This window comes from Branchiostoma lanceolatum, chromosome 18, assembly GCF_035083965.1.
Source record: "Branchiostoma lanceolatum isolate klBraLanc5 chromosome 18, klBraLanc5.hap2, whole genome shotgun sequence".
Classification (NCBI taxonomy): domain Eukaryota; kingdom Metazoa; phylum Chordata; class Leptocardii; order Amphioxiformes; family Branchiostomatidae; genus Branchiostoma; species Branchiostoma lanceolatum.
Genome location: NC_089739.1, coordinates 10,287,613 through 10,314,874, shown reverse-complemented (window position 1 = coordinate 10,314,874; position 27,262 = coordinate 10,287,613). Strand labels below are relative to the sequence as shown.

General features: G+C 40.1%; 2 protein-coding genes across 2 annotated transcripts; one reads left to right on the top strand and one right to left on the bottom strand.

Annotated features, from left to right (window-relative positions):
- Positions 1-216: 216 nt before the first annotated feature.
- On the bottom strand, positions 217-5,917 carry LOC136423846 (thyroid hormone receptor-associated protein 3-like). The gene is made up of 5 exons (XM_066412204.1): positions 5,769-5,917; positions 5,523-5,663; positions 1,824-4,533; positions 1,296-1,520; positions 217-922 (listed from the first exon to the last, which is right to left on the bottom strand). The coding sequence occupies exons 2-5, from the start codon at positions 5,570-5,572 to the stop codon at positions 887-889; spliced, it is 3,021 nt and encodes a 1,006-aa protein (XP_066268301.1). The 5' UTR covers positions 5,573-5,663; positions 5,769-5,917; the 3' UTR covers positions 217-886.
- A 394-nt stretch (positions 5,918-6,311) lies between these two features.
- Positions 6,312-25,739, top strand: LOC136423921 (uncharacterized). The gene is made up of 14 exons (XM_066412317.1): positions 6,312-6,458; positions 12,418-12,607; positions 13,127-13,246; positions 13,808-13,927; positions 14,574-14,696; positions 16,341-16,466; positions 17,128-17,336; positions 17,747-17,792; positions 18,245-18,378; positions 19,009-19,131; positions 19,472-19,586; positions 20,360-20,494; positions 21,387-21,512; positions 22,313-25,739. Exons 2-14 carry the CDS (start codon positions 12,460-12,462, stop codon positions 22,444-22,446), a joined length of 1,659 nt encoding a protein of 552 aa, XP_066268414.1. The 5' UTR covers positions 6,312-6,458; positions 12,418-12,459; the 3' UTR covers positions 22,447-25,739.
- Positions 25,740-27,262: the final 1,523 nt, after the last annotated feature.

Below are 27,262 nucleotides of genomic sequence, written 5' to 3'. Positions count from 1 at the left end.
TTTTCATCAATTTCATATTAGGAAGTTTAGATTCTTTGCAGTGGTAGGGGGAAATTTTCGTTTATCCAAACTAGCAAATTTCCGTCCCAAGACAGAGGGTCGGGTCCTGGAAACAGCCTTGATTTTAATATTGAATTGAGCAAGCAGTCTTATAATATCTTGATCAAAGGCAGTAGCAAAGACATCAACATAAAAAAAAGCAAAATGCAAGTGGTGTACGTGTACAAAAAGAATTTTTATATTTGTTTAGACCGAAAATACCAACAAAAAAGCAAAATAGATATAGACCTGGCAAGTATACAGAGAATAAACTTTTTGTCAACAGCCTTGAACAGAATTTAAAAAGGGACTGTCGGTGGGCTGAAAAACAGTTCAACATTGTGGTATTTTTCTGCCATTTATAATCCACCTTTTGACATAACCTAGTCATTCCTTGACAGCCTAAGTAAAAAAACAAACATAGTTCAGGCCTTGATAAAAAAAGCCTGGCTAACATCACTTCGCTTTAGAAGGCTTACATAATCAAATACAAGTTTACCATTGCACAGTTCAGATTATACAATGTACTGTAGAACTTCTGATTCCATGTCGCATGAAGTGATAACTTTTTTCTAACAAGCAGCAGTTTCCTACATCTTGCTGAAGTGTTGACAAGCTGTTCACACAACATCTGACTTGCAAAGACATCCGAATTTTCACTTGGAACCAGAAATCATTTCAGCTCTTCACTACGTTAAAGACAAACAAAAAGCTGATTCTGTATTATTTTAGGACCAGACAACGGCAGCAAGGTATATTCCCCTCTGAAATTCTTGATAAGTATCATTTTTGAGATGATAACAAATGTTCAGAAGCGGTGTATAGGGTACATTTTTCTCATGTTTAGCTAGCCAGTGGTGCTGGTAGGTTTGTTGTCTTCTTCCTGTAACAACATAGAAATACAAGTCGTCAATATACACAGCCAGGTTGCATACCTTCGTAAATATTTTTTCTTTCTTTTTGAAACAAAAAATATATAAAAAGATGAACAGTGCCTAGAAACATACACGTGTCAAAACTGATTTTTTTTTCATCGCGTTATACGAAGAGAAAATATTTCTGAAAAAAGAAACAAAATGTGCTGTAAGAACTATCTTCCACTTTATTTGCATGACCAAAACTTTATTATATTCATCTATTTTCTCAAAAGTTTCCCTTCTATTCTCCAGATACTAGATACACAAAGATACAGCCTACATCAGCAAGAGAGGGAGGGGGGTCAACCTGCAAGTTGTAGATTTAAAATGACATTCTACCTCTCGAGATCGGTCCTTGCTCCCCCGCGCCCGGCTGGCGTCCATGTCCTCAAACTTGTCGTGTTCCCACTGGGGGCTGAACCTTGACCCCTGGCCTCGGGCTATGAACCCCCGCCCGCGACCCCTGAACCTCGGCCCCCTGGGTACAAAGCCTCGTCCCCGACCGCGCCCACGTTCTCGATCGAAGGACGCTCCACGTAGAGGAGGGTTGTCTCTGTCATCATGCTGTTGTAGGGAGGAAAAAATTTGCAATCGAGGGTGTTAAAGGAAACCAACGCAAAATGTGTGTTCATACAATAAGTCAATTTTCCTGTCTTTTCTTTTGCTCACACAGTACTAGTTAAGTTGAATTATCAACACTGTCAAATTGCATGGCGACATTCAGGAAGAATAATTGCATTGAGGGCATATAGCAACACTGCTTCTTGTATCAAAAATTTCACTGAAACACTGAAACTGACAGCTACACAGGCAAGCCATAAGTATTTACACAAATCTCACGTGGATTAATAAATGCTTCATACAAACCTCATAATAGTAAGCTCCTTTGGGCGTGGCCTCAGGGTCTTTCTGCCAATCATCTTGGAACTTGTCCGGCCTGCTGGAAAAGTTGGGCAGTCCTCGGCCACGGCCCCTTCCCCTGAAGTCGCCACGCCCTCGGAAGTCGCCACGCCCTCTGTAGTCGCCACGCCCTCGGAAGTCACCACGCCCATGGAAGTCACCACGCCCGCGGAACCCTCCCCTGTAGTCTCCCCTCCCTCGCCACTCCCCCCTCCCCCTGTACCCTCCCCTCTCCCCAGACTCCCGCTCTCTCCGAAAATCTGGTCTCCGGTCCCCTGACCGATCCCGTCTGTCGTCATCTGGGTGGTGGTCGCTGTAATAGTCGCTCTCGCTTTCTTGTCGCCTCCGTACCAAGGTTTGCCTCAGGTCGTTGGGATCGCGTGGTCTTCTACCGTCATCGTGTTGCGCTCCTCGCTCGCTTGAACCGCTTCTATCGAACTTCCTCTCCCGCCTCCTGTAGTCGTCTCTCTCCGCGTGACTGTAGCTGCCCCTCTTCTCAGCATGGCCCTCCGCGTCTGGAGACCTTCGGCCGTCACCGTGAGAGGTAAAACGGTCGCTCAGACTTCTTCGCTGCGGCGACACTGACCTTTTCCTTCCGTGGCCTAGTCGCTCCTCTTGGCTTCTTGAGCGGTGTCGAACTCTACGAGGGCCTTCCCCTCCTTGTGACTCCAGCCTTCGCCAGACGCTACTTTTCCCCTCTGTACGTCTCGGCTGTTCGTCTGGCTCGTCGTCGTCTAAGATCTGGATGATTCTCCTCTCCGTTTTCACCTCCGGTGCGGCGTCAGGCTCTGCCACGGGTACATGAGACTTAAACTCTGGGCGCTGTGATATCGGACGTAGGCCTTCGTTTGGCTTGCGTGGGACCACCACTGTGTCGGGATTGATGACTGGCGACTGATGGACGGTGCGATGGATCGTCATCTGTACCATCTCCAAGTCAACATCCTTGTACGAGAGGCGCTCTTCCTTCCGCAGCTTCGATCCCTTCTTGTCTCCCTTGACAGACAGCACGATATCTTCTTCGAGAGATTTTTCTTTATGCTTGATGCTGAATTTTCTCTGAGGACTTCTGCTGTCATGCCTAGCCTTCCTATCCGAGGATGCGGATTGTACTTTCTTTCCATGTTTCTTACTCTCTGTATGCTTCTTCTCCATTTCCTTCTGACCCTTGCTATGTTGACTCTCCTCTCTTGAGTGATCTCGTTTCTTTTGCGTTTTTGTCTTGTGATGTCTGTCAGGGGAAGTCTCCCTCTCCTTGCCCTGACCTTTGCCTCCCGACCTCTTCTTCTCGAGCACAGGTTTCCTCGTGTCGGAGCTCCGTGACCTCTGGCTGCCCTCTTCAGTAGATCTTCGTGAGGCCTTGACACGTGCTGGGGGATCATCGTGCTGTTGTCTTGGCGGTGACCCCTGCCTGAATGCCTCCTCTCTCTCTCTCACAGCTGCGGGCTTGGCCAGCGGATACTCTCGTCTCTCTGAGCCGTGTTCAGGGTAGTCTCTTCCACCACTGCCCCCCCTGTAGGGCGATCTGGAGAATCGCTCTCTCCCCTTTACTTCTCCAGCTCGCAGTGGCCATGCTTGCCTGTCTGCTGCCTTCTCATCGCGTCCCCGTAACTCCTGCCTTCTGTAGTCGTCACCTTCCTCGTATGGTACTGGGGAGCTTCTTTCACCTCGGCGTATGGGCTCCCGATCTGGGTAGTCGTCTTCTATGAAGGGGATGTTACGTTCGGCCACCTCGTGGGGGAGTCTGTCATCTTGGTACGGCCCGTCGTTCCTCTCCCACGACCTCCCTCTGTTTCCCCGTGGTAGATCGGGCCGCCCCTCGTCAAACCGTGGCGACCTCTCCCAGGAACGCCTGCGAGGCTCTCTCCCAGAGTCGAAGTCGACTTGTGGAAACCTCCCTGGGGACATGGCTTCTCTTGGCTTCTTGACATCGTACAGATCCTCATAGCTCCCCGTCCGCTTCCTACCCATGGCGGTAGGTCTCGGAGACAGGTTCCTCTGCGGGTACCCGCCTCGTTCTGCCGAGAAGCTTCCCCTCTGTCGTACGGGAGACTTCCACCTTCCCTCGGGTTCAGGCCGGGATTCGTCCCCACCGCTCCCGTACCCCTCCCTTCGCTCCCACTGACTCCTGCCCGGGGGGGAGGGGGGCAGGGGCTTTTTCTCGGCTTCCTCGGGTGGGTAGGTCTGCTCCCATTCTTCAGGGTGAGAGGTGATTCTAGGGGGGGAGCTAGCTCTCCCGGCATGGGCATCGCGGCCTCGTGATCGTGACCTGTGCCTGGATCGTGACCTGGATCTGTGCGACGCTCTTCTCGTGTGGCGTGGGGAATGAGATCTGGATCTGTGATGGGGCTTGGTCCTCGGTGAGTGTGACCGTGACCTTCTTGGGGTTCGCGACCTTCTAGGCGACCTGGATCTTCTTGGTGTGCGTGATCGTCTTCGAGATCTTGATCTAGATCTGGAGTACGATCTTGAGCGTGACCTACGTGAGTAGCCTCTAGCTGGTGGGAGTGGTCCTATTCTGCCCCTCCCTCTCCCCCTCCATCCACGGCCGCGCCCCCGGCCACGCCCACGAAACGGCCGTATTGGCGACGACCGCCTTCGGTAGGGAGAATGGCGGCGACCGTGGCTTCGTGATCTCGACCGGGAGCGAGAGGAATAAGACTGTGATCTGGATCGGCTGAAGAAATGCAAACAAAACATGCATATAGTCAATCAAGAAGTGGTTTAACTGCTTGAATCTTGTCACAGAGATAATACATTTAACTACTTTAAGCATTGTGTGATGTACAGGTAATATACAACTTTACAAGAAATGCATATAAACTTGGAATGGAGATAGAAATCATCTTAATTCTAATCGCAAGCAGATGTAAGGATATGGTTTAAAATTAAATTCAGTGTTTTTGCAACATTTACTATATAGTACTCAAGGAGGTGAACTATTAAACGGGCGAAACTGGAAAAGACTAATATACTAATACATGACTGTTGCAAAAATCGTTGTAAAACACAGAGAATTAGCCATAGATTTGCGTATAAGCATGATCTTTCAAGAAGCTACTAGCAATAGTAGTGCAAATTATGAGGTTTTTGCTATGGCTCACGTTTTCTGCCAAGCACAGTGAGTCACCCCTACTTTTGCTTGCTATATTATTTTTTAGCTAATAAACATAAGGCTCTTGTAAACACAGATACTGCTAGCTTTACAATCACCATCCCAAATGAAGAATGAAATCTTTGCAATGTCCAAGCTAGGAATGACACTAGGATTGAACCCCTAAATCCATGGAACTTAATTCATACAGCAAAACAGTGAGATTGTGCTACCGCTTGCATCGCAGAGACTTGTGGACATCAAAATATATGGTTTACAAAAATGTAAACTATATATGTTTTTTACATAGCTTTTGTACATGTCTTCCGCATTAGATTAATAAATTTATATATTTTTATTTGCCCAAAGTCCTTGGTTGCACAGAAGAGGACTTCATCCGCATAGCTTGTATGAAAGGCTCTAAAATTGATGCAAATAATGATTCGCTACGAGACTAAGTGAGAAAATAATCTATGCATAACACCATATTCATGCATAAGTTATAGTTCTTTTTCCCAGAATTTCTAGCACGTGAACATAAAATCACACACACATTTACACAGATCACCCACCTTCCTTTCCGCTTCCTGCTCTTCCTAGGAGACCGTGAGCGTGCCATCATGTATCACGCACAGATGCACAGACACAAAGATCGTCTGTGGAAAATTATGTCCGGGTCGGGGCTGAAACAGCGTGGCTCGCCCTCCCCCACTCTGGAGAAAAAACACAAATAAAATCACTCAAAACTCCACAAACATCCACAAAAACAAGACGGAATCAGGAATATTATATCTGCTATGATTTGCATGGGGCCTTACCTTCCAAATGGCAGCTAAATTCCTCGGAAAAGAATAAACTTGGAGAAATTTAGAAAAGGTAGCAAAATTTGGACGCCATCTTGTCTCATACAGTTAGCAGGTATTAGCCAATCAGAAAGCTCGTAGCAAATCTACTCGACTTTAATGAATCAGGGATTTAGAATGATAGAAAATCTATTTACAACCGTAATATAATATTTCATCATCATATTATGATATTCTTCGTAAATTGAGATTAAAAGATTCATACAAAGTCGTCATATTTACATTGTAGATTTTATAACATTGCATTGTGTAAGGGTGCCTCTGATTCGATGTAAGGTCTAGACCAGTCCATAGATATATAGGTGAATTAACAAAGGTAAAAATTATTTTTACTTGAAAAGTATCATGTTTGATAAAATAAAGATATCATAAATAACGTACCTAATAAATGTCACATTATTTATATATCTATCAATAACTGAACTGATTTTGTTGACAAGTTAGAGTTTAAAGAATATACAATATCTCCCCAAAATGTAGTGAAGTATGCCATTTTGTCTTTGTTTTGAAAAGAGCTAAGAGCGTGACAATTTTATTATGCAGGTCTAGTAAGTTGCAAAGCCGGTTTTTTCTTTGGGAAGTTCCCCTTTTTGCTTCGCCGGAATCCAGACAACGAATGACAGACAAAGCAGAATCATCTTGAAGGTAAGATTCTTTAGAAAAAATACTAGCGGCAAGTTTTGTGCATTCTCTTTTGTTTCTCTGTTGGTGTTCCTTTGTTTTCGTGCATGTGGTGTTGATTATTGTTGAAATCAGAACAATGTGTTACTTGCTTATGAAACCGATCCGGAGGCATTTGTAGCTTAGGTGAAATGTTTTAATTAAAAACTCAGATAGCCACGTACCTACATATTTTAGTAATTTGAGAGTAGTTTTGCAAATGTGAGAAAATCGAACAAAAAGATCCAGGTGTTGTAAGTCTCACACCTGGATTTTAGAAAGGGAAATTCAAACCACAATTTGTTGAACTGAAGTACAGTGTCAACAAAGACAAGGAACTGCCACAAATCAATTAGGTCAACCTACTTGTTCATATATGCACAGAATTTTTACTTGTCTGCATAATATTTGCAAGTAACCATTGGGAATGAAAGAATCATGTTTGAGTTAGTGTGATTTATACCAAGGAGGTTTTATATAAAACCTCCTTGTTTATACAACGTAAGTACATACCTGAAAAGTTGGTAACGTTACGCTGGCTTTTCATAATGGTTTGAAATTGCATAATCATGCCTTGACATAGAAAAGAATGTTGAACTAGTTCCAGTCCCAATGATAAGTATGAATGTAGCATATCTGGAGTTTTGAATCAGTAAAAATTGCTCAAACTGCAGCCACGATTACATTTGGCGAATTACGTCAAAGTTACCGTAATTCGCTAATGTTTAAATGTGATACTCGAATTATTTGTTCTTTGCTTAAAAATGCCGCAGACTTCGAAAAGTAGTATTGAAGATTTATGTATCTAATTATAGTTATTGATCAGGTTCCCTCAAAAACATTCATCCATTCACTTTATCCCAATTAATGCTATTTACTTTGTGATGTGGCAGGGGCACATGCAGCTGCAATTTGTTTCCCATAATCCCAATATGTGGTGACTCAAAAGTTGATATTCTTGTTATTCTAGATTCATATATAATTTCACGGAGACTTAATTTTGTGGGTGAGTGGACAAGAAAACAAGCAGGCATATGAATTACTGTAAATGCAGAAATGTTCGCAATGGTTTTATGTTTGCGGTCTTTGCAGTAAGCTCTTTGCCGCGAACTTAAAACCACTGCAAATTTTTTTTGCCCTCCTCCTAACCCCTTGTCTACTATCATCTCAAATGTGAGCTTAAAACCACCGCGAACACTCCCTACCGCGAAATTAAAACTAGGCAAACTTAAATGCATTTACTGTTTGATATAAAGGTCACAGTCTTCCCCACCAACCTCTGCTTGGAGAATACAACAAAATACCTTCTTGCTGCAACTGTGTTTTGATATAATTACAGGTATGCAGCACTAGTAAATGTGGATCCCAAATAAAGTTAAAGTCAAATCGCGAAGTTTGAAAATAAACTTGCAAAGATCTCCTTTACCCTTCTTCCATGAAACAGATTCCCAGCAAGCATAAATCAATTTGACTTGTTGCAATTTGTCTCTAGTGTAATTCTTGTTTCTGTCACTATAACTTTATGTTCACTGTTTTCATGGTCACCCCTGTACCGTGAACTTATCATCACTGTGAAAAACCTGTTGTTATTATTTATGATTCTTTTTTCACACATCCGTTCTGTAAATCACTTGCCGCCACCGTGAAGTTATAAAGTTTGTAAAAATGTCCAGTGCTAGATAGAGTAGAACTGGGTCAATATGTTAAGACTATTGTACAACATGCCATGCAGTCACATACTTTTGTTCCCGTACTAGTCTCCTCGCTCTACAAGTACAATGTAACTAATATTTAGACAACAGCTGTCACTGACAGCGTACTCTAAGTTCATTTTTTTTCGCTGGGATTTAATTTCGCAGTGGCAGGGGACAGAGGTTTTCGCATTTGCAAGTTTGCAGTTGCAGCAGTTTTGTAGTACACCTAATTAAAACAGTTTGCAAGCGCATATTCATGTTATCTGATTTTGAAGTGGAGGGGTCACAATGTAAATGAAACCACTGTGAACATTTAAAGGTTTAGAGTATGAAACATACATGTATTGATCATAAACAAGACATGCACACTGTATATCATTTCAGGAGCCATTCCAGTTGGCATATCACAGCCCATGTTTTGATATTGCGTGTTTTTTTTAATTTCAATTTACGTACTGTAAAATCTTGAAATGTTTGTGGTGGTTTTCGCTGTTTTGCAGTACTAGTGTCACTCCACTGAATTCCTAAAACTGTGAATATATGTTTCCAAAATAATTGCTACTGTACTTAAAGTACAGCATTGTTTCAACCATGCACTTACAATACTGTTTTTCCCTTCTACCATGAAATATAAGTCCCTGCAAAAATGATTGACTTTACAGAACATACTAGTAGTTTTTTCTGATTTGGTAACTATTCTGTGAAAAATAGTGAAATTACAGTGAAGCTTAAGTTAGATTAGCCAGATACAGCTACACTAAACTGAGCAAGATTAATTACCGGGCATAGTGAGAGGTATCAAATAACTGTCCCTGCACCTGTTTATGCATAAATTATAGTTCTATATCAGTTTATGTGCCAGCTGTGCATTTTACTGTTTATACAGTGTCAAGCAATGAAAACAGTAAACAGACTGTCTTCCGTGATAAAAACCGGAACGTATAATTAAAGAAGTACTAGTTGGTCATCAGTTACTCTAACTAGTACGTCTTTGTCTTTTGAGTTATATTACAGCACTTGAGGTGTTGGATATCTAAGAGTTTGATATACTTTTAGAGCTCATGTTCACCAATCTTAGAAAATAGAAAGCGGGTAAAAACTCAAGAAAAGATGTCAAAAGCAAGCCAGAGCCGACTCATAACCTCTGCTTGGAGAGTAACATTTGTCAGGTATCATGACGCTGGGACAGACTACAATTTGCAAATTGTATACTGTGTTCAGGGGAGACATTTATTCTTTATTCTCTATAAAAAGTTGCAACAAGACAATACACAGTGAAACGCCAGGCAGACAAGCTGATGTTGCGGACTACTCAACAAATTACATTTCCACGGAATACAACAATAAAACACTAAAAACTATTAAAGGCAATTCATAGAATGGTACAATATAAAACAATGCAGTGAATATTGAGTACTCAGTTTAGAGGTGTCTCTGAGCTGGAAGCTAGCGGACAGAAAATCTTTTGTTGTTGCCATGTACATTGTACATGATTGGGTAGTGCCCCAGACAGTTGTAAATGTTGATGGCGAGGTTGTTGGTTGCTGACCCCTGGAGTAAGAGAGATCTGGTAGCCGTTGTTTTAGGGCGTTGTTGTAGTCTAGATGTTCAACGGTGGATGACATTACAAAGTCATTCTTGTGTACGGAGAAGCCTCTGAGGTGTCAATCCTCTGAGGTGTCAATCCGGCTGTCTGCACCTTGATTTAAACCAACACACATATATCAAGTCAAGTTGTGTAGAATGTACATGCCACTCAATCCAGCTTATTTTGCACATTAAAAGCCAACACACTCATATCAAGAAGTATGGGGTTGACCTTGTGTGCTTGGCTGAAAAGAACAATGCAGTCACGAGTCACAATGCAGCAACAATTTTTGAGACCAGCTATCAAAAAGAAATTGTCTGCACTTTGCCTCAAGCAATAGAATGCGCTTCAGGGTCAAACGCTAAAGTTGCCATAGAAAAATCTAAAGTTTAGACTTGGGTCTGAATTTTGATATAATAATGAGAGTATTGGCCAGAAGTATTCAAGTGCATGTAATACTACTTTTAAGTTTATAACACACATACTTGTTACATACAAGTTAAATGCTACTGTTGTGGATTTTTCTCTGAAATATGATTTCCTGCATTTTGTTACAATGTTGATATCACCAATGTGTTTTTTTCAAATATATTAAACATGATGACTCTGTTTAGAATGCCCAAAACAACTCAAGATCTATTCTGACTCAGTTCAGCGACTGGAAAGTTATCACAAATGATCCCTGCTGGCCAAGAGTCAGAGGTCAAAAGACCGTGAGATAGTTTCGTCACCTTACACCTTTGATTGAATTATGAAGGACAGAAAACAAAAAGGATGTAATTATAAGTAGAAGAATTAAAACGAGTAATTTTGCTTACTTTAACAAACGATTTATTTACATTGAATTGGAACATTTGGAGTAATGTATAAATGATTAACAGTGAATTAGAAGTGCTTACGGTAATTTGAAATTGACAAATCAAAATTATAATTCAATGCATATACTATTATAGTGAATCAAATTTTCCATGCACGTCATATACATATAGTCATGGAGTACACACCCAAGTAATGCCTTTGCACACTCATGCATGGAATGACTTCATCATGACATCATCGGCAAATGTTGCACCAAGCCTGTCTGTCTGACGTACTAGTATGAGTTTCTGGCCAATTTGCTTGGCATGTCTAGCTTGTACACATGTATATGGGTGAAACAAGTACGTGTACTAATTATAAGCTAACTAAGGCCCACTTTACACTTGTGTCGCATAACACTAAAAAGGCACGCGACAATTCGCTACCGATGACGGTTGTCTTTAGACCTATGGGCGGAAGCGCAGTGCGCCACCCGTGGCGCAGGATATTTCAGTCGCGCGCGATTCAAAATGGCGGTAGAAGAGTCGCTTATTTTTGTCTTGCAGTAGGCGGTAAAGCAAGCCGGGCCTGGCACGTTGATCGGGTCAAACTCATGTAAGAACACCAAATTTAAAGAAGCAGCCACTGGTGGCAGCCCATTGCACTTGAAACATGCGACAACTTTCAATGACTATGGCACAAACGTTTCAGAATGAGGAAAATATGCTTCTATCGTATTTCACATTTTCCTTTTTTTTTCAGTTATAATTTTTTAGCAAACCTTTAACAGGTGTGTCACTGTAAAAAAGACTGAAAACATTGATAGTATCAATAGATTGGAATTTGTCCTTTTTTCTAGTTTTCAGGCACACCCATTTTTGTACTTCAGTAATATTGTCACAAGACTATGTTTAAAGTACTTTAACAACTAAGGAAACGACTTGTAACATGGCCTTTATCTCTTTCCTCTCTAAGTTTGCACTTCAAAATAAGAATTTTTGTAATTGGCTGAAAAGCCTTGATCCTGCCAAGGACTACTAATTATGATAATTCATGGTCCTATAGTTAGGTCAGGGGTACTGCTGGGTACTGTCACTTACTGTGAATTCAGTTATTTTCGCAGAGACCGAATATGGTGGTAGACTAAAAAGGGGAAATTTTTTCATTGTGTTTTTATGATTGCGGTTGAAACAGTTTTAACAGTGGTAAATTTGTTAGGCAAATTCACAATGTCGTTAATTTGAGTACTCTGTGAAAATAAAACCATCGCAAACATTTCAAGATGTACAGTACAAGTACTTGACAGGTAACTTGTCAGATCTTGTCAGATCTATTCAGATGTAGCTGATTCCCAAGAGATTTTAAAACTTTTTACAGTCTTAGATTTGAAAGCTAGAATCAGTTTTTCAGTGATTTTTCAGTGATTTTCAAATGTTAACTTTTTTTTCCACTCAAAAAGTTTGGAATTTGAGAATCTGGATGAGAAAATATAGAATTAGGCTAAAAAAATGGAGAAAACCTCAATTTGTGAGTACATTTTACAAGACAAAATATATGTTTTTCGTGTATTTTCGACAAATCTAAGTCATTTTCAAATTTTCATGTTTCACACAAAAAGAAAAGTTTTAAAAGGAAACGTCAAGTATGCAAATCAACCTGTTCTCCATGGACCTTACAAGAATCTGTAGTAGTTTTCAGACAAAACATATACCTTTATAGAAGTGGTATAGGTTCGGGCCCCCTAGCAGCTTGTTCTGGAATTGCAGGGACGTTTTTTTAAAAACCGGAAGCTAGAACAGGATGGATATGCCATAGAGTAATATCTATGCTTAGTTTTGGTATGTTTATTTATTTTTGTTTACAGCGATCCTGACGGTACGTGGAAGTCTCGTTTTAGCGGACAAAAATGATGGAGGCGTTTATGGAATACTGCGCGTGCTGTCTCTGCTGCGGCTGCTACCCCGCCCGCCAGTACCGTGGAGACTTGTATGAACCCCTCCTATTGGACAACGAAAGAGAGGCTGTCAACAGATTGCTGAGATTTCTAGAACAAAGTAAGAAGATGAAAATGATTTCTGACTTTTGTGAGTGTGTATTTCCGTGCTCTAAATTACTAAAATTTCAATGTCTTTCTTTTTTTATTACATGTACTGTAGATGTAAATCTTGAAATGTTGGCGGTGATTTTATTTTTAAAGTTTGCAGGATGACCAGTCTCCACCCCAAAATCACAAATAATGCATTTTTATATATTGTGTGACTTAACTAGTACATGATTGCATCATCATCATCATCATCAGGTTGTGACAAGTTCACGAGCGTTGGGGTAAGATACTTGAAATTGTACCTTGTACAATATACACAACCACGAACCGTTTTAGCTGCAAACTTAAGATTCAAAACTTTGAACTGTCTTCTTATGTACAAGTAGGACATTATGATCAGTGACATATACTCAATTCAGGAAAGGTGGAAAATTATTAGATATTACTTATAAGGACCTGATTTGCATGATTTATGCAAACACGCTATGATTTGTTCTAATTGTTGTAAATGATTGTTTGTTTTTTTCAGAAGAGGAAAAGCCTCTCCTAACAGATGAGAGACTCCATGCCCTGTGTACCCTGTCCTACTCTGACAATGTGGAACTGCAGAGGTCTGCAGCGCTCTGTTTCTCAGAGATCAGCTCGAGAAGTGAGTAGATCTGTACATGCTTGAATCAGTCATCCTTCATTAAAATGAAGCCTTGTGTTACAAATGTAGGTTCTTTAACATACTGTGAACGGACAACTTATTATTTTTAAAATCCCCTCTGTCAACGACATTGCGATAGGTACCGGTTTTAACCAAAATATGACTCTTACCGGTGTAAACTAATCTGACATTTATTAAGATTAGGTCCACTCACTTACTAACTTACTCACTCACTCACACTCACTCTCGCTTGCTTGCTCATTCAAAATGTTCACTGACACTCACATTCACTCTCACACTCACTCTTACACTCACCCACTTACTCAAATCATGCTTAAAAAGGCCTTGATAACACTGTTTTTTTTTTTTCAAATGTGACGGTCTTACATGACGTATAGAGAACTAAGCAGAATGATGAATGTCATTAAATTTCTTTGACACAACGACCCAATGGCATTTCGCCTTACATTATTTCATTCACAAAATCATGTATATGGAATGTAGTTTTAACATTACGAGTTCTAAATAACCTCTTGCCATGGGACGATATCGCCCTTCCAGTGCTTGCGCCCGTGTCGGTTAACGTGATGGAACCGCTGGTCGCTCTGTTAGAGTCGGAGGACACACAGGTGCAGAGACACGCAACGCTGGCCGTCAACAACTTCACCCTGCACGGACCAGGTACGTCATCCTGGTTATAATTTCTCCTTTTTTAGCACCAAATCTGTATTTTAGTTACAGCAAGAAACTTAGGTGTCACCTCACTTGGGTGATCCGAACTGTACGACAGGACAGTGCATGTCACCTCTGTCAGTACATACATGTACGTTGATGAAGGTTAGACATCATGGTAGTAAGATACCCCAAAATTTTGAAACAGTCAGATATTTCAGACAGCATCCGCTGTCTTTCACAGTCACTGACAAAAGATGCTGTCTGACGAAAGATACTGTCTGAAACGTCTGACTGTTTCAAAATTTTATCCAGTTGCTTGAGTAACTATTTTTGGCGCACCTGTACATGTATTGGCCAAATTGCAAATGGACCAGTGTGATAGATGTGTAGATAAGGGTAGATATTGGTCTACTAGCCTGACTTAATCGCTGTCTTGTAGAATCATGCATTCTTGTTTGGTTCTAGTTTGTAGCAATAGCATCTAGGATAGATCCGAGCTCAATTCCAATCTGTCCTAGGAAAATCTGCAATTGTGCTGAATCCCAATCTCTATACTGTGATATACATTTTGTAGAATATTATTGTCCTAAATCACTGTAATCAATAGGAGTCAACCAGATTATTGTTGAATGATCCTATTATACAAATGTAGAGTCCAACATCAGGACGACCCTACAGAGCGGTGCGCTGTACCCCCTCCTGACCCTGCTGAACTCACCGGACACAGAGGTGCAGTGTAACGCATGCGGCTGTATCACATCCCTCGCTACCAACGGTGAGTAATTAATATAACTTAGCGCTGTGTCATCTCCAAGCAGATGACCCGCCTAAGTCTCAGTTACTTATGATATGTATAAAATTATGTTTTTGCAACACTACACAGTAGTAGGTCTAGTAGTCCAGTGTGTCTGTTGCTGCAGACTTGTCTGAACACCCTGAAGCTGCAATCAGTCTTTCTTCAGATCTGATGATTATCAGTCTGTCTTCAAATTTCTCCACTTTGTCCGGTTCATTGCAAGCTCCCTTAGCTTAGCTCCCTCAATCTTATTTTTAAGCTATGTAGTTTTCTGTCTGACCACAATGTTCCTAGTCCTCTTTCATTCAGGTCTGCCCTCAGTTAAGACTCAGTACTGGTTCTTGCAATGTCTAGTACATATGTGGGTTAGTCCATCCTGCTCCAGATGGTGCACAGTGTGCTGTCAATCTCTGTCTTAATAGCCCTTGGGCCACACAACTTTAAATTTGTGCAATCACAAAAGCAGGGGGCTAGTCCTTTGGTAGTGTAGAGTGTTTGTTCAACTACCATACTCTTTCTCAAATGCATATAGTGCTAAGCAGAGTAGCTGTATATACCATTTTTTAATGTCCTCGGTATGACTTGGCCATTGCACTGGTCTATCTAGCAATGCACTGTCTTGTTTTACTCCATTCTACATTTATTCTTGCACCCTTAGAAAGGCAGAACAGGCCACAAAGTAACCTCCGACTGATTTCTTTACTTGGTGGTTACCCAGAAATTACAGGGAATTTGATATACAGTTGTATATAGCAAGCTGCCAAACCAATTTTTAGTGTAATTTTTGCAAACGTCCATTAGTTATTGGTCACCATTCTCTGTAGCAAATGATGCATGTGATTTTTAAGCTATGTCTTGTGTGAAATGTCAATCATACATGATGTCTACAACTAATTGTAGTTTGTCGTTTCTGTTTTCTATCTAATCCTGGCAAATCGTCCAGAAAATTACTGTATCAAGGTTCTTGAAAAATTCTTCAGTGAGTTTTTGTCCTCTTTCTACAACTCGTTAAGCCCCAATTACATTTGGAATTTGTCTTTGTTACTGTCCACTTGTGCTGACCTATATAGATATTGGAGGCAAATTAAAGCAACAAATAAGGAATGTGGTTTGACCACTCACTGACTGAGGTACTGGTTGACTGTTTTAAAACCTGGGCATATATACTTCTTTTTATTTGCTAATTTTTCAAAAGTATAGCACACTGGGATATCTTGATAAAGACAATGTTAGAGATATGGATATGCTATCAACCATGCACACTAAGTTTTTGACATACATGTATAAGAATTAAGGTGCTACAAAATGTATACTAACTTAAAGTTAAACCTAGAAATCATGCATATGGGCACAGAGGAAAATCTATGCACACATACATGTACTGATAAAAGTTGGGAGCATCATAGCAAAATTCCTGTACTTGTTGCAATCATTTATGAATTTACGAGCCTGTATTGTAAGCTATTTGAAAAGCGTAGGATCAATGTCTATACTTTGTGAAAATATCAGTATTGAGTTTGCACTCCCCAAGCTGATATGTGACATCTACTATGTAAGGCTTGTGATCAGTGGTCAATGCCATTAGGCTAATATTGCAATAACGATTTCCTGTCGTCCCCACAGCTAGAGCAAAGCGAGAGATCGTGGTGAAACGGGGCGCTCGGCCGCTTCTTCGACTGGCGGCAGATGCGGTTGACCCCAGGGTACAGCGTAACGCTGTAGGAGCTCTTCTTAACCTCACACATCTTGGTAAGGTTATTAAAAACGAGAGTTTGGCACCTTATATGTGGCAGGAACGTCTTACTTCAGACGGTAACAGAGGTTTCAGAATTTGGCGACAGGCATTATAAACCTGCACCTTGCACAGCGTACAAGAACAGTGACAGGAGCGATCTGACTTGATTTGTCGGAAGGCCTTGGTAGCTGGATTCACCAGTAAACCGGTCATTCTCTGCACTGAATTGTTACGTTTTTGGCTGCTTTTTAAATTTTGCATGTCTCCTCAGATGACAGCCTTTTTTTAGGGCTTTTAGGCCACCCATTGCTATAACTCCTTCTATGTCAAAACCCACAAGTAATGTTGTCATGCATTTTTCGTGAAACATAATAAGAATGAAGAAAGCATCGCGATGGTGCCCATGATTTGGCTCATATCAAATCGTAAAGGCTGGCCACAGCAATTTGTACATTTAAATGAGAACGAGCGTTTTGTAAGAAGACCACGTGTCTAAGATGACTGGATTCTATTGGTCCCCTGGGTGGTCTTCTTAGACAAGTTTGACTGTACTGTGCAAAATACTGAAAATTCTTGTGCTGTTACACAAGGATTTCCCTTGTTTCTGAGAGTCGGAAGTCTATTGAAGATGACGTTTTGAATAATCATGACTTTAAACTTTTTTTCTGCCAACAGAAACCAACAGAAGTGACTTAGCAAGAGAAGGTGCTATCAAAGTCTTTAACGACCTCCTATTGGACGATGATACGGAGATTCAGTATTACTGTGCTGCCGCTCTCAGCAACATGGCGGTGGACACCGAGCACAGGAGGATCATGGGTAGTCTGTGGGAAAGGAACATCCCCGGCCGACTCATCGCACTGTTGTCTTCCATGGCTGACAAGGTTTGATATATCTTTTGATATTTACAATTATATGATTATTACCTTTGCCAAGAAGGTTATTTTGCTACCTTTAGTCATGGGGGGGGGGGGTCTGTCTGTCAATAGAATAACTCGAGAATGTCTTCAAGTTGGTAGATTGTCTTGATATTTGGTAATTAAGTAATGTCTAGATTAATCCTTGGAATGATTAGATTTAGGGCCCCCCAGCAGCTTTCTATGGAAATGCAGCAAAATTTTCAGTTTTGATATCTCATGTTCTGGACAAGCTATGGTCATGATTTTTCATTCAATTTGGTACATACATGTAGCTCTCGTTGTATAGAGGATAACTTGTTAGGTAGATATGGTTTGGTAAATAATTGTTCCACAACTACTTCCAACTTGACAATTTCATTTACATTCTTTTATAGGTGAAGTGCCAAGCCTGCCTTGCATTGAGGAATCTTGCATCTGATGGTAAGCACATTATAATCACACTCTCAGCCATTAAGCTATTTTTTTTGGAAACATACAATCATGTATACGTAGTTTCAATTCCTTTGAATTTGTTTCATTGTTATTTTAAACCTCCCTTTAAATTCTATACAACATTTTCTTCCTTTTTTGCTTGTTACAGAAATATTTAAGTTTGACAGATTACGCTTAAGGTTAACATCATATTGTTTTTGCTCTGTTTGTTTAAAAAGATAAGCTCAAGGTCAACGGCCTGGACTACGCTGTCACACTGTTTGATTAATACATACACAATGTAGCAAGTGGTAGGACAGAGCTGGAGGGGCCTTATCACCATATGTATGAATGTGTTTGAGTGATAATAAACAGAGCAGTACTTTGTAAGGCTAGACCATGTGAAGGTAAACATAATGCAGATGTTGCCTAACTAGTTCCTGTTGTTGTTTTGTTCTCAGAGACCAACCAGCGGTTGATTGTACGTCAGGGTGCCCTCCCGAAGCTGTACCACCTGCTGAAGACTGGCAGTAAGGACACGCAGGTGGCAGCTGCAGCCTGCGTCAGGAACCTGTCCATCTGCAAGGCTAATCAGGTAATGTAAGCTCGTCTATTTTCATGGAGACGTTATGTCGTGTCCCCCCCCCCCCCATGTTTCCCCTTATAATGTACATGTACATGTAACAATATTGATGTATAATACACTCCTTATCATTTGGGACTACACAACTACGTATCGCTGTATGTTTATCATACTTTACTTTTGGGACCGCATGTTAACCCAACCCCCATGTGATGGGGAACAAAAGACTTAAAATTGGAGAGAGAGAGAGAGAGAGAGAGAGCACATTACAGCGCATTTATGTGGGTTGCATGTTACAGAGCATATACATGTACATGTATGTACGGGTTTGGGGGTATGTTTCAGCTGAATCCATGACTCCACAGCGAAACGCACCGAATGCGGAAGTAACTGCTGAGTGTAAGAAAATTGAAGGGAAAATGACCCTATTACTGTTAGGGAATGAAATGGATTAAATAACTCATAAGTACAATAATGTCATGTACATCTACAGCTGCAATGCAAAGTAAACCAGTCAGAACTGCACACACGGTCACACGGTCACTGAAATGTCGGTTGAATAAAACACTTGTTTGTGTACATCAAAGAGTCTTTCTGTTCAGTGACTTGCCAACCTGGTGCGATTTGCATCTTTGTCTCTAGCCGGAGCTGCTACAAGACTGGTTTCTGGCTATCCTTCCCAGGATGCTGAGTGACAAGTCCACAGCCGTCCGCTGCCATGCTGCAGGCACCGTCAGGAACCTGGTGGACACTGAGAACGCTGAGGTGAGACCATGGACTACTGTTACACTGGAAAACAGCTTGGAATATTCAAACAGTTTTGTGTCAATACAGAGTGACCCTGATAAAGAAAAGTATGCCCAACTTCAAAGCCTTAATGTATTATTATCATCTTGTGAAGTACATATTCTTTTTTTTGTGATGAAAAAACAAAGTTTTGATTTTTTAATGGCGAAGTGTGTTATATGGTGAAAACAGCCGGCTCAAATCAACGTTTTGAAGCAACAAATGATATAGCAAGTTTTCCATTATAATGCATTCCATTATATTGATACTATACTTGGACATTTGATTTTGTTCAATATGACATTTTTGTTTTGTTCAGGCATTCGTCCAAGCCGGGATCCTGGATGCGCTGACAGGGAACCTGGTGGACTCCTCCAGTAGTGTGGAACTTCAGTCTGAAGTCACCGCAGCTGTGGCCATCATGGCGAACAAGGGTGAGTAATGTCAACTGTTACAGTAGGTTAAGAGGTATCTTTTCTCTATAGCCAGTATATCCACCATTCAATGTAACACATCAGCTTTTGTATTTGTATCTGACAGTGTATAGCTAGTATAACTGCCCTTCAGTGTAACACACCAGCTTGTGTATCTGTATCTGTATGGCCAGTATAACCATCCTTCAGTGTATTACAGCAGCTCCTGTATCTGTTATAATCTGTAAAGCCGGTATAACCGCCCTTCAGTGTAACACACCAGCTTCTGTATCTGTATGGCCGGTATAGCCGCTCTTCAGCAAACACACCAGCTTCTGGATCAGAACATGTATATATATCCGGTATAACCTCCATTCGCCTTAACACACCAGCTTTGCAGGCACGCGGCACGCAACAGCTGGTTATATTGCACTGAATAACTTGTTGTACCTAACCTTTGCGCATCTAGCTTTAAGTGTGGTTTTAAAGATATCTAATGAGGATTCCCCTACTGTACTAATTATATAATTAGTGGCAACAATAGTTCTAGGGAAAATTAAATCCTGTGTTCACTTGGTAACTGAATACTGGCTCAGATGGAAGGATGGTTTTTGATGACTCATACTGTTTCTCATTCCATTCCATTGATTGTTTGTAACATTGATTGTTACTCTATGTAAAAGTATCATTTGATTTTCCATTGCCTGTATAGCTCATTGTAAAGCAGTGCATTGTCACTGAGGGAGCCACCTTGGCTACATATTAATTACCTTATACGTCTTTTCTTGTTCCAGAGTCTGTTCGAGATCACTTGCACGAGACCAAAGAGGGGCGTGTCTTCCCCAACCTTGTTTCCGTGGCTACCAACTGTGAGAATTTGAATGTGCAGTACAACTGTGCCAGTATCATCGGTCAACTACTGGTCACAGGTGAGAAACTTCGCATTACGTGTTCATAATTATGTTATGGTACAGTTGTTCATTGAGAAAAAAATACTGGCATAAAACAGAGTTTGACTTTATCTTTTGTGTATAAAATTTGATTTTCTTACGCTCGTTCTCATTTAAATGTACACATTTTGTAATCTCCGTTACCGATTGAAATAAGACGTTTCTGGCATTAGGATATGCCACATATAAGATATCAAACTGTAGTTTTTATAACGACTTAAAACTTTTCTAGGTTTTAAAAACGGCTGTTGCGTACCTTATATGCGGCATATCTTAATGTCAGGAACGTCTTACTTCTAACGGTAAGGGAGATTACAAAATGTGTACATTTAAATGAGAACGAGCGCTTAGTGTTATCCTTTTACTTTAAAGAGTTTAATATTATGAGTCATGGTGCTATAACTTTTTATTGCTTTTTTGTGGGGGGATATACTACATGCAGCTTTGTTTAGGGATTTCACTTGGATATTAAGACTTTGAATGAGGTTCCGTGTTTGAGGTGAGCAACACCTCAAGCATGTTAAAGGACCCACCACACTTATCGACAAGAGAGTGAATGAAACCTTACAAATTGAATCCAGTCTTATCCAGCTTGTACTTACTGTAAATGCCTTTAAGTTTGCAGGATTTAATTTCACGGTAGGGAGAAAAGAGACTGTTTGCAGTGGTTTAAGTTTGTGGTAGCACTATAGTCACATACTGTACAGTGATGGATACACAAATTTTAAGATAGCAAAAACAACAAACTTAAAACCATGGTCCAGAAAAATGTCAAGAATAACTGTTACTGTGAAAACTGGTGTTTACTGTCAGTGGTTTTCAGGTTATTCAAAGCAAAAAGAGAACTAACAAATCTATGTTATTTCCTCAGGCATCGAAGCTGAAACTATTGGACCCAATGTTCCTGGACTTCTGTGCTATCTGGAGAGGCTATTGAATAGTGGGGATGCCAACAGTATCCAGATTACACTGTGGACTCTTCTACTGCTCGCAAAATGTAAATCTCATTTCACCTTAAAAAGTCAAAATCATTGATAAGCGAATAGTACTTTCATTCAACATTGTCTTTAAAGGCAATCAAAGCAATATTAGGGCCCAACAAATGGAAATAGAAAAAAAATGTTGTCAATGAAATGTTTATGGTAGTGACATTTACTAACACTGTTTAGCACATTTTCGTATGATAACTAAAAAGTCTTAACACTTTGAGCATTTTAAAACCATGCAAAAACGTTCCATACAATAGTCTCCTTAGTTTCGCGAGCCTACAAAACCCCCCACGACTATTTTCAGTGAGCTCTCACATCACACCGACGTCATATTTTTGCATCATGGATGTTGCTGTACATTGTGATAGTGTTGTTTGTGCTAATCATGACTGTATAGAAATGACTAAATGAAATGACTCCAAAAATCAAATTTTCGGGCCCTGATATTGCTTGGCTTTCCTTTAATGAGTGGGACAGACAAAATTTAAAGCTGGAGACAGAGCTGATTGAAACAGATAATCGTGTTTCCAAAAATAATTTCATCAGGTTGGTAGAACATATAAAATATTTGGGGTTTCTTTTAACACAACCACTGGCAGGTAATCTCACCTGCTGACGTTTTGGTGTCTCTCAGACACCTTCTTCAGAGCTTCTGACTGGAGTGCTGCTTCTCACAGCTATAAGTAGCTGTTCTCGCCGCAAAAGCGCCACCTACCTGGTTGTGTTAAAAGAAACGCCAAATGTCAGATAATCGTGTTGTTCCACTGGTGGTGTTTCAGTTGCTGATGTTTCAGTTATTTCTGTCTAGATGACAACTTCCAGAGAGTGTATCCCTCCAGTGCTCTTCCCCAGAAAGTGGAGGGTCTGACGATGTGGGCCAACCTGCCTGCCAACATACAGGACATGGCACAGAGTGTGGTTAACAAGTATGCCACCAGCTAACCGGCACTACTGAAAACACCAAGGCTTTATATGCAATTCTGATAAACTTTTCTTGTTATATGTTGATAAAGGTTAGACATCCAGGTAATAAGATACGCCGAAAAACAGTTGTAGAATTTTGAAGCAGACGTTTCAGACAATTTTTGGAAAGACAGGCCGGATGCTTTCTGAAAAGTCTGTTTCGTAATTTTACCCAGTCGCTTGAGTAACTGTTTTTTTTGGTGTGTTTTCTAAGACTTGTTATAATCGAATCCAAAACTTTCCCTTGGCATTCAATTTTCATGATTTTAGGATTAAAGTACATTTGGACTGGTCTGAGCATTCTCTCAGGCTCAAAATAGGCATTAATGTTTTGAAGCCAAGGCCTTTCACATTTCTAGCATTTTGGGCACTCCTTGCGCATTATATATTTTTAACTTGAAAGTATTAAAAATGTATTGTCTTGAATAATCATCATTCCAGGGTGTGAATTATTTTGAAAAATGAAAAATGATTTTTTGTGGCTCCAGCTACATATGTATGTTGAAAGTGTTAAACCTCCATGCTAAGGTTTTGTTTTGGCACCGAATTCGTATTGGTTACAGGTTTGGGCAGTAGGGGGATGGTTAAAAATTACAATTCTGTCAGACAAATTCTAGTATGTTTTGTCGTAAGGAGTGTTAATATCTCACTAGTACTCTCCAAAACTTCAGAACCTTATAAGTCATAGCTAGTCACAATGTAGATTTGTTGTTCCCCAAAGCACCTTAGATCATTTACAACAAATTCTTGACGTGTGTAGATGATATCGCCTTTGAGTAATGAAATGATCGGAAAATGTTTTGATTTAAATATTCAGACAAAGCTTGTCTACCATACAGTCATGTACATATCCGTTGTCATCTTTTGTGGTGGTGTTTTAAACATCATATTACATGATACAGCATGTTGGTTGCATAGACTAAATCACCATGATTTTAGTATTTTTGAATTTTAACTTTATGTTTGTGGAATGTTGGTTTTGATTTGAGGGGTTATTATTAGGTATTTATAACATAGGATACTAGATAGATATTTGATATGCCTATGATTTTTATTTAAGCCATTAATTGTTGGGTGTATAAACAACTATCTGAACTGATAGAAAGTTCAAGAAGCAAATTTCACTTTGTATTATTGATAATTTATACTAGTGTGCACAGATTTTTAATAGCTGCAGTCTAAATTATAGTCACCTGACTCAGAATCTTATGTAAGGGATATTGAATACATTGTAAGCTTAGAATTTTGGATGTTGATAGCGCTCTGGCCAGTACAAACATTTGAAAGTGTGACATGCATTCCTAATTCTGCTACTTTGTGTTTTGAGCATCGGTCATTTTAAGTTGCAAGTTTGAAAGCTTAGGATGGAAAGTGTTAACTTAAAGGTGTTTAAGCTAAGCTAGTCTTTTACTTCTTGTACATTTAGTAAACTCTTTAATGTATGGGTGCAATTTTACTTGACTGTATTTCCTGTCATAGATTTTAAGTCTTCCAAATCAAGCAACCAACTATGCAATATGGTAGGGAATGATATGCCAATTTACTGTTCCAATGTGCATTGGTGAAACACTGATTTAAGGTATGCACATGTAGGTTTAAAGGCACCCAGAGCATTTTTTGAGGCTTGAAAACTGAAAATGTTCTAGTTGCTGTAATCATTATTAAATTGACATTTAATGCCACGTACTGTTTACCACATTTGCGTGCAGATTTCTTATCAAAAGTGCTCAAAAGCGGCACAAAAATTAGCTACACTGTGATCTTTTAGTTTCACGCGCCTATTGTAAATAGACCGGTACCATAGGCCTGCTTACCTCCGTCAAAACGTAGAAATGCAATTTTAAAACATAAAAATGCAAACATTTGACGGACATGCAGTCACTCTCTCATTGGCCAAACCACTAATTGTGATGAACAGTCAGGATCAGTCTATTAGGGCTTGGATTTTCTTTCAATTCTCACAACAAAACACAACGACATTGTATCTTTGCTCCTTTAATGTCGATATGTAATGGTATAGTGCTATTGAAACTTACTATGTGTAGGAATGACTAGAAATTGGAGGTTTTTTATTCAAGTTTCAAGCCTCATAAAATGCTCTGGATGCCTTTAAAGCATTTAAAGTTCCTGACATAAGTGCCTTACGGCTGCACATGTGCACTAAGAACTGAACATGGCTAATTCTGTTGTGGTTTACTGTTTCAACTCAGGCTGTGATGACCAATCAGGATTTGGTGTACTGCAAACAAAAGTCATAATATTTACACACAAAAATTGCTGAAGAAGAATTAGATCATTCATACAGAATAGAAAAATAGAAGTGAAGTCTACTTGATATATGATTGTCCTTTAACGTTTTTCTTCAAATTTCTGGAAAGTCAAGGATATTTAGTGCTCTGTATAAAAAAAGATTGTTTTTGTTTGTGACTAAAGCGAACATTTGTATAGGGTTCTACCAAAGTGCATTACAGGTTGTGTTAAGGATAATGTTCAAGATTTTCTAACATTTAGAGAAGGGATTTTATGTGTGTGTGTATGTATGATGTGCATACCTGCACTGAGAATCACTGCAACTTGATGCATTTTTTAGGTCTTCCATGTAAACAAGTAACTGCTGTCATAATAATGCATGTAAAGCAGGTCTCTTGGACTGCGCTATAAAATTGTGCTAGGAAATTGCATGCAACTTTGTGAATCTAATGCAATTCTCCCTTTCGAAATTGCACCAACTTTGTGAATCTGTTGCAATTCTCCCTTTCGGTTACACCGAAGTGCGATGCATTTGCGTTAAACTGTGAAGCCCAGAGATGAGCCAAACAAAAGTATCCAATTTGCATATGTTAGTCAATTTGCATTTTTCAATAGAATTCTATATCGAATGGAGGTATATTATTACAATATGTTATCCGAGGACATTTTATGGAAAACATTCCTGTTTATTTATGTTTAAAACATTTGGCTTAATCTTCTAGGTTTGTATTGATATGTATGTGAAGCATTACTATGAAATTTGAATATACACAGGATGTTCTTTGGAGAATTCCACGCAATTCATTTTGTTTCGGGAAAAATTGTCACTGCACATCTAGGCATTATGTTACTTTCTCTGTAGCTTTTGAATTCATCTCTAAGTAATACATTAACATCGAATTATGAGTGTGTGTTTCTTTAAGTAAAAGCAAGTACTCTTTGAATAGATTTTAGCATTTCTTTTATTGATTGATATTAACATTGAATCTGTTGTAAAATAAATCTTGGTCTAATATCTCAAATTTGTTTTTGTCTTGTGTCAGTCATCTTTACATTTAAGGCTTTTCAGTTTCACTCAGCGATACATTTGTAGATCCTGTAAAACAAAATAATTACAACAATCCATATTCCAAATCCCTTGCATGATGGGAAAAATGGAGAACTCAGGATAATGCAGGGGACTGGACCGGGTGCAGTACGCATGCGCCCCGAAGGCGTTGTCATGGCATTGTGTCGCCTTCCAGCATGTGTTACCCATAATTCCATTATTCAAATATGACCTTGAAATACAAACTTATCATTACGAAAAATAACGATATCTAAAAAAGAGGCTTGGTATGCGCAAACCTCGGACACAGTAAAACAGTTTCATTTAATTCTTAAAGCTCCAAGATGTCGCTCTGCATGGATTATAACTTGTCTATAAGTAATTTCTTTAAGATGACACCTGTAGCGTGTTGTCAACTTGGTTTGTTTGTTGGTTTTGTTGAATGTTTGTTTGTAAGGGTCAGATGATACATGTAAGAACTTTCAAGGTAACTTGATATATTGCATTGCTCCTATATCGGATAGGGCATAGATCTAGTACGACTGGAAAAAATGTGCAGTAAATTGTCACCGAGGAATGTTGCTACTCCGAAGCATCGTGCGAAATTACATTCTTTCCTACCTACCTTGTATCACGTATCTTTCAAAGACTTCAAACACCGGAGGAGATAAAAACTTTATTGAGTTCCTAATTGAGTTGGGATAGGAAGTGTTTTAATATTTCATTCTGCCTCGCTCAGGGCCATTCTACCACTCACTAGTGGAGGGTACATTCTTTAGTTCAGCAGTTCCACCACAACTCGCGCATTAAACAAACATTTCGTGTGTGATAGATGTTTTAGGTCTTGTAGCGGTTCAACACAACAACTGATCAGCACTATTAGCGGAGATTTCCGGACTACAGGCGTGGCAGGGAACGGGGGTGGAGACATGAGGGTCCGACTTGCCACCGCTGTGGTCTACTACTGGCTGACAACAATGCTTGTCACAGGTACGAAAGTTTTTTTAAGTCAGTCTTAAAGTTTGCTTTGAGACTGAACCATTTAATTGGAGAGGTGGCACGGTGGCTCAGTGGCTAGGGTTGTTGGCTCTGAGCCTGAGGATACTGGATTTGAAAGTCTGTCTGATTCTCTGTCTGTCTGACTCTCTTTCTGTCTGCCTCTTTGTCTATCTGACTCTCCGCCTGTCTGACACTCTGTCAGTTTGACTCTCTGTCTGCCTGTCTGTCTGTCTGACTCTTCGCACGTTTTGAGCAAATTATGAGACAGGGCTATTGTTGTATCAGTGCAGCCGCTGGTCTCGCGATTCCGTAGCGGCTTCCAAGCGTTTTGTCCTTCCACATCCCACTCTGTGTTAGGATTAAACACTGTGTAAAAATTACGTGCTTGCTCCCTGTTTTTAGTTCGGGCAAACATTGAGGTAGCTAGGTTCAGGTTGATATTACAATTGAAAATAGTCTAGATACAAGGATCTGTCCGTGGCAGCGTTTTAGCCTTGT

Bases quoted from the DNA above. Each gene is read 5' to 3' on its own strand.
- LOC136423846 (XM_066412204.1), bottom strand. From the start codon at position 5,572: ATGATGGCACGCTCACGGTCTCCTAGGAAGAGCAGGAAGCGGAAAGGA. The intron at 1,521-1,823 runs GTTTGTATGAAG...TCCCTACAACAG, and splicing joins AAGGAGCTTACTATTATGAG to CATGATGACAGAGACAACCC. The intron at 923-1,295 runs GTAGAATGTCAT...ATGTTGTTACAG, and splicing joins GCAAGGACCGATCTCGAGAG to GAAGAAGACAACAAACCTAC.
- LOC136423921 (XM_066412317.1), top strand. From the start codon at position 12,460: ATGATGGAGGCGTTTATGGAATACTGCGCGTGCTGTCTCTGCTGCGGC. The intron at 16,467-17,127 runs GTAAGGTTATTA...TTCTGCCAACAG, and splicing joins TCTTAACCTCACACATCTTG to AAACCAACAGAAGTGACTTA. The intron at 17,793-18,244 runs GTAAGCACATTA...TTTTGTTCTCAG, and splicing joins GAGGAATCTTGCATCTGATG to AGACCAACCAGCGGTTGATT.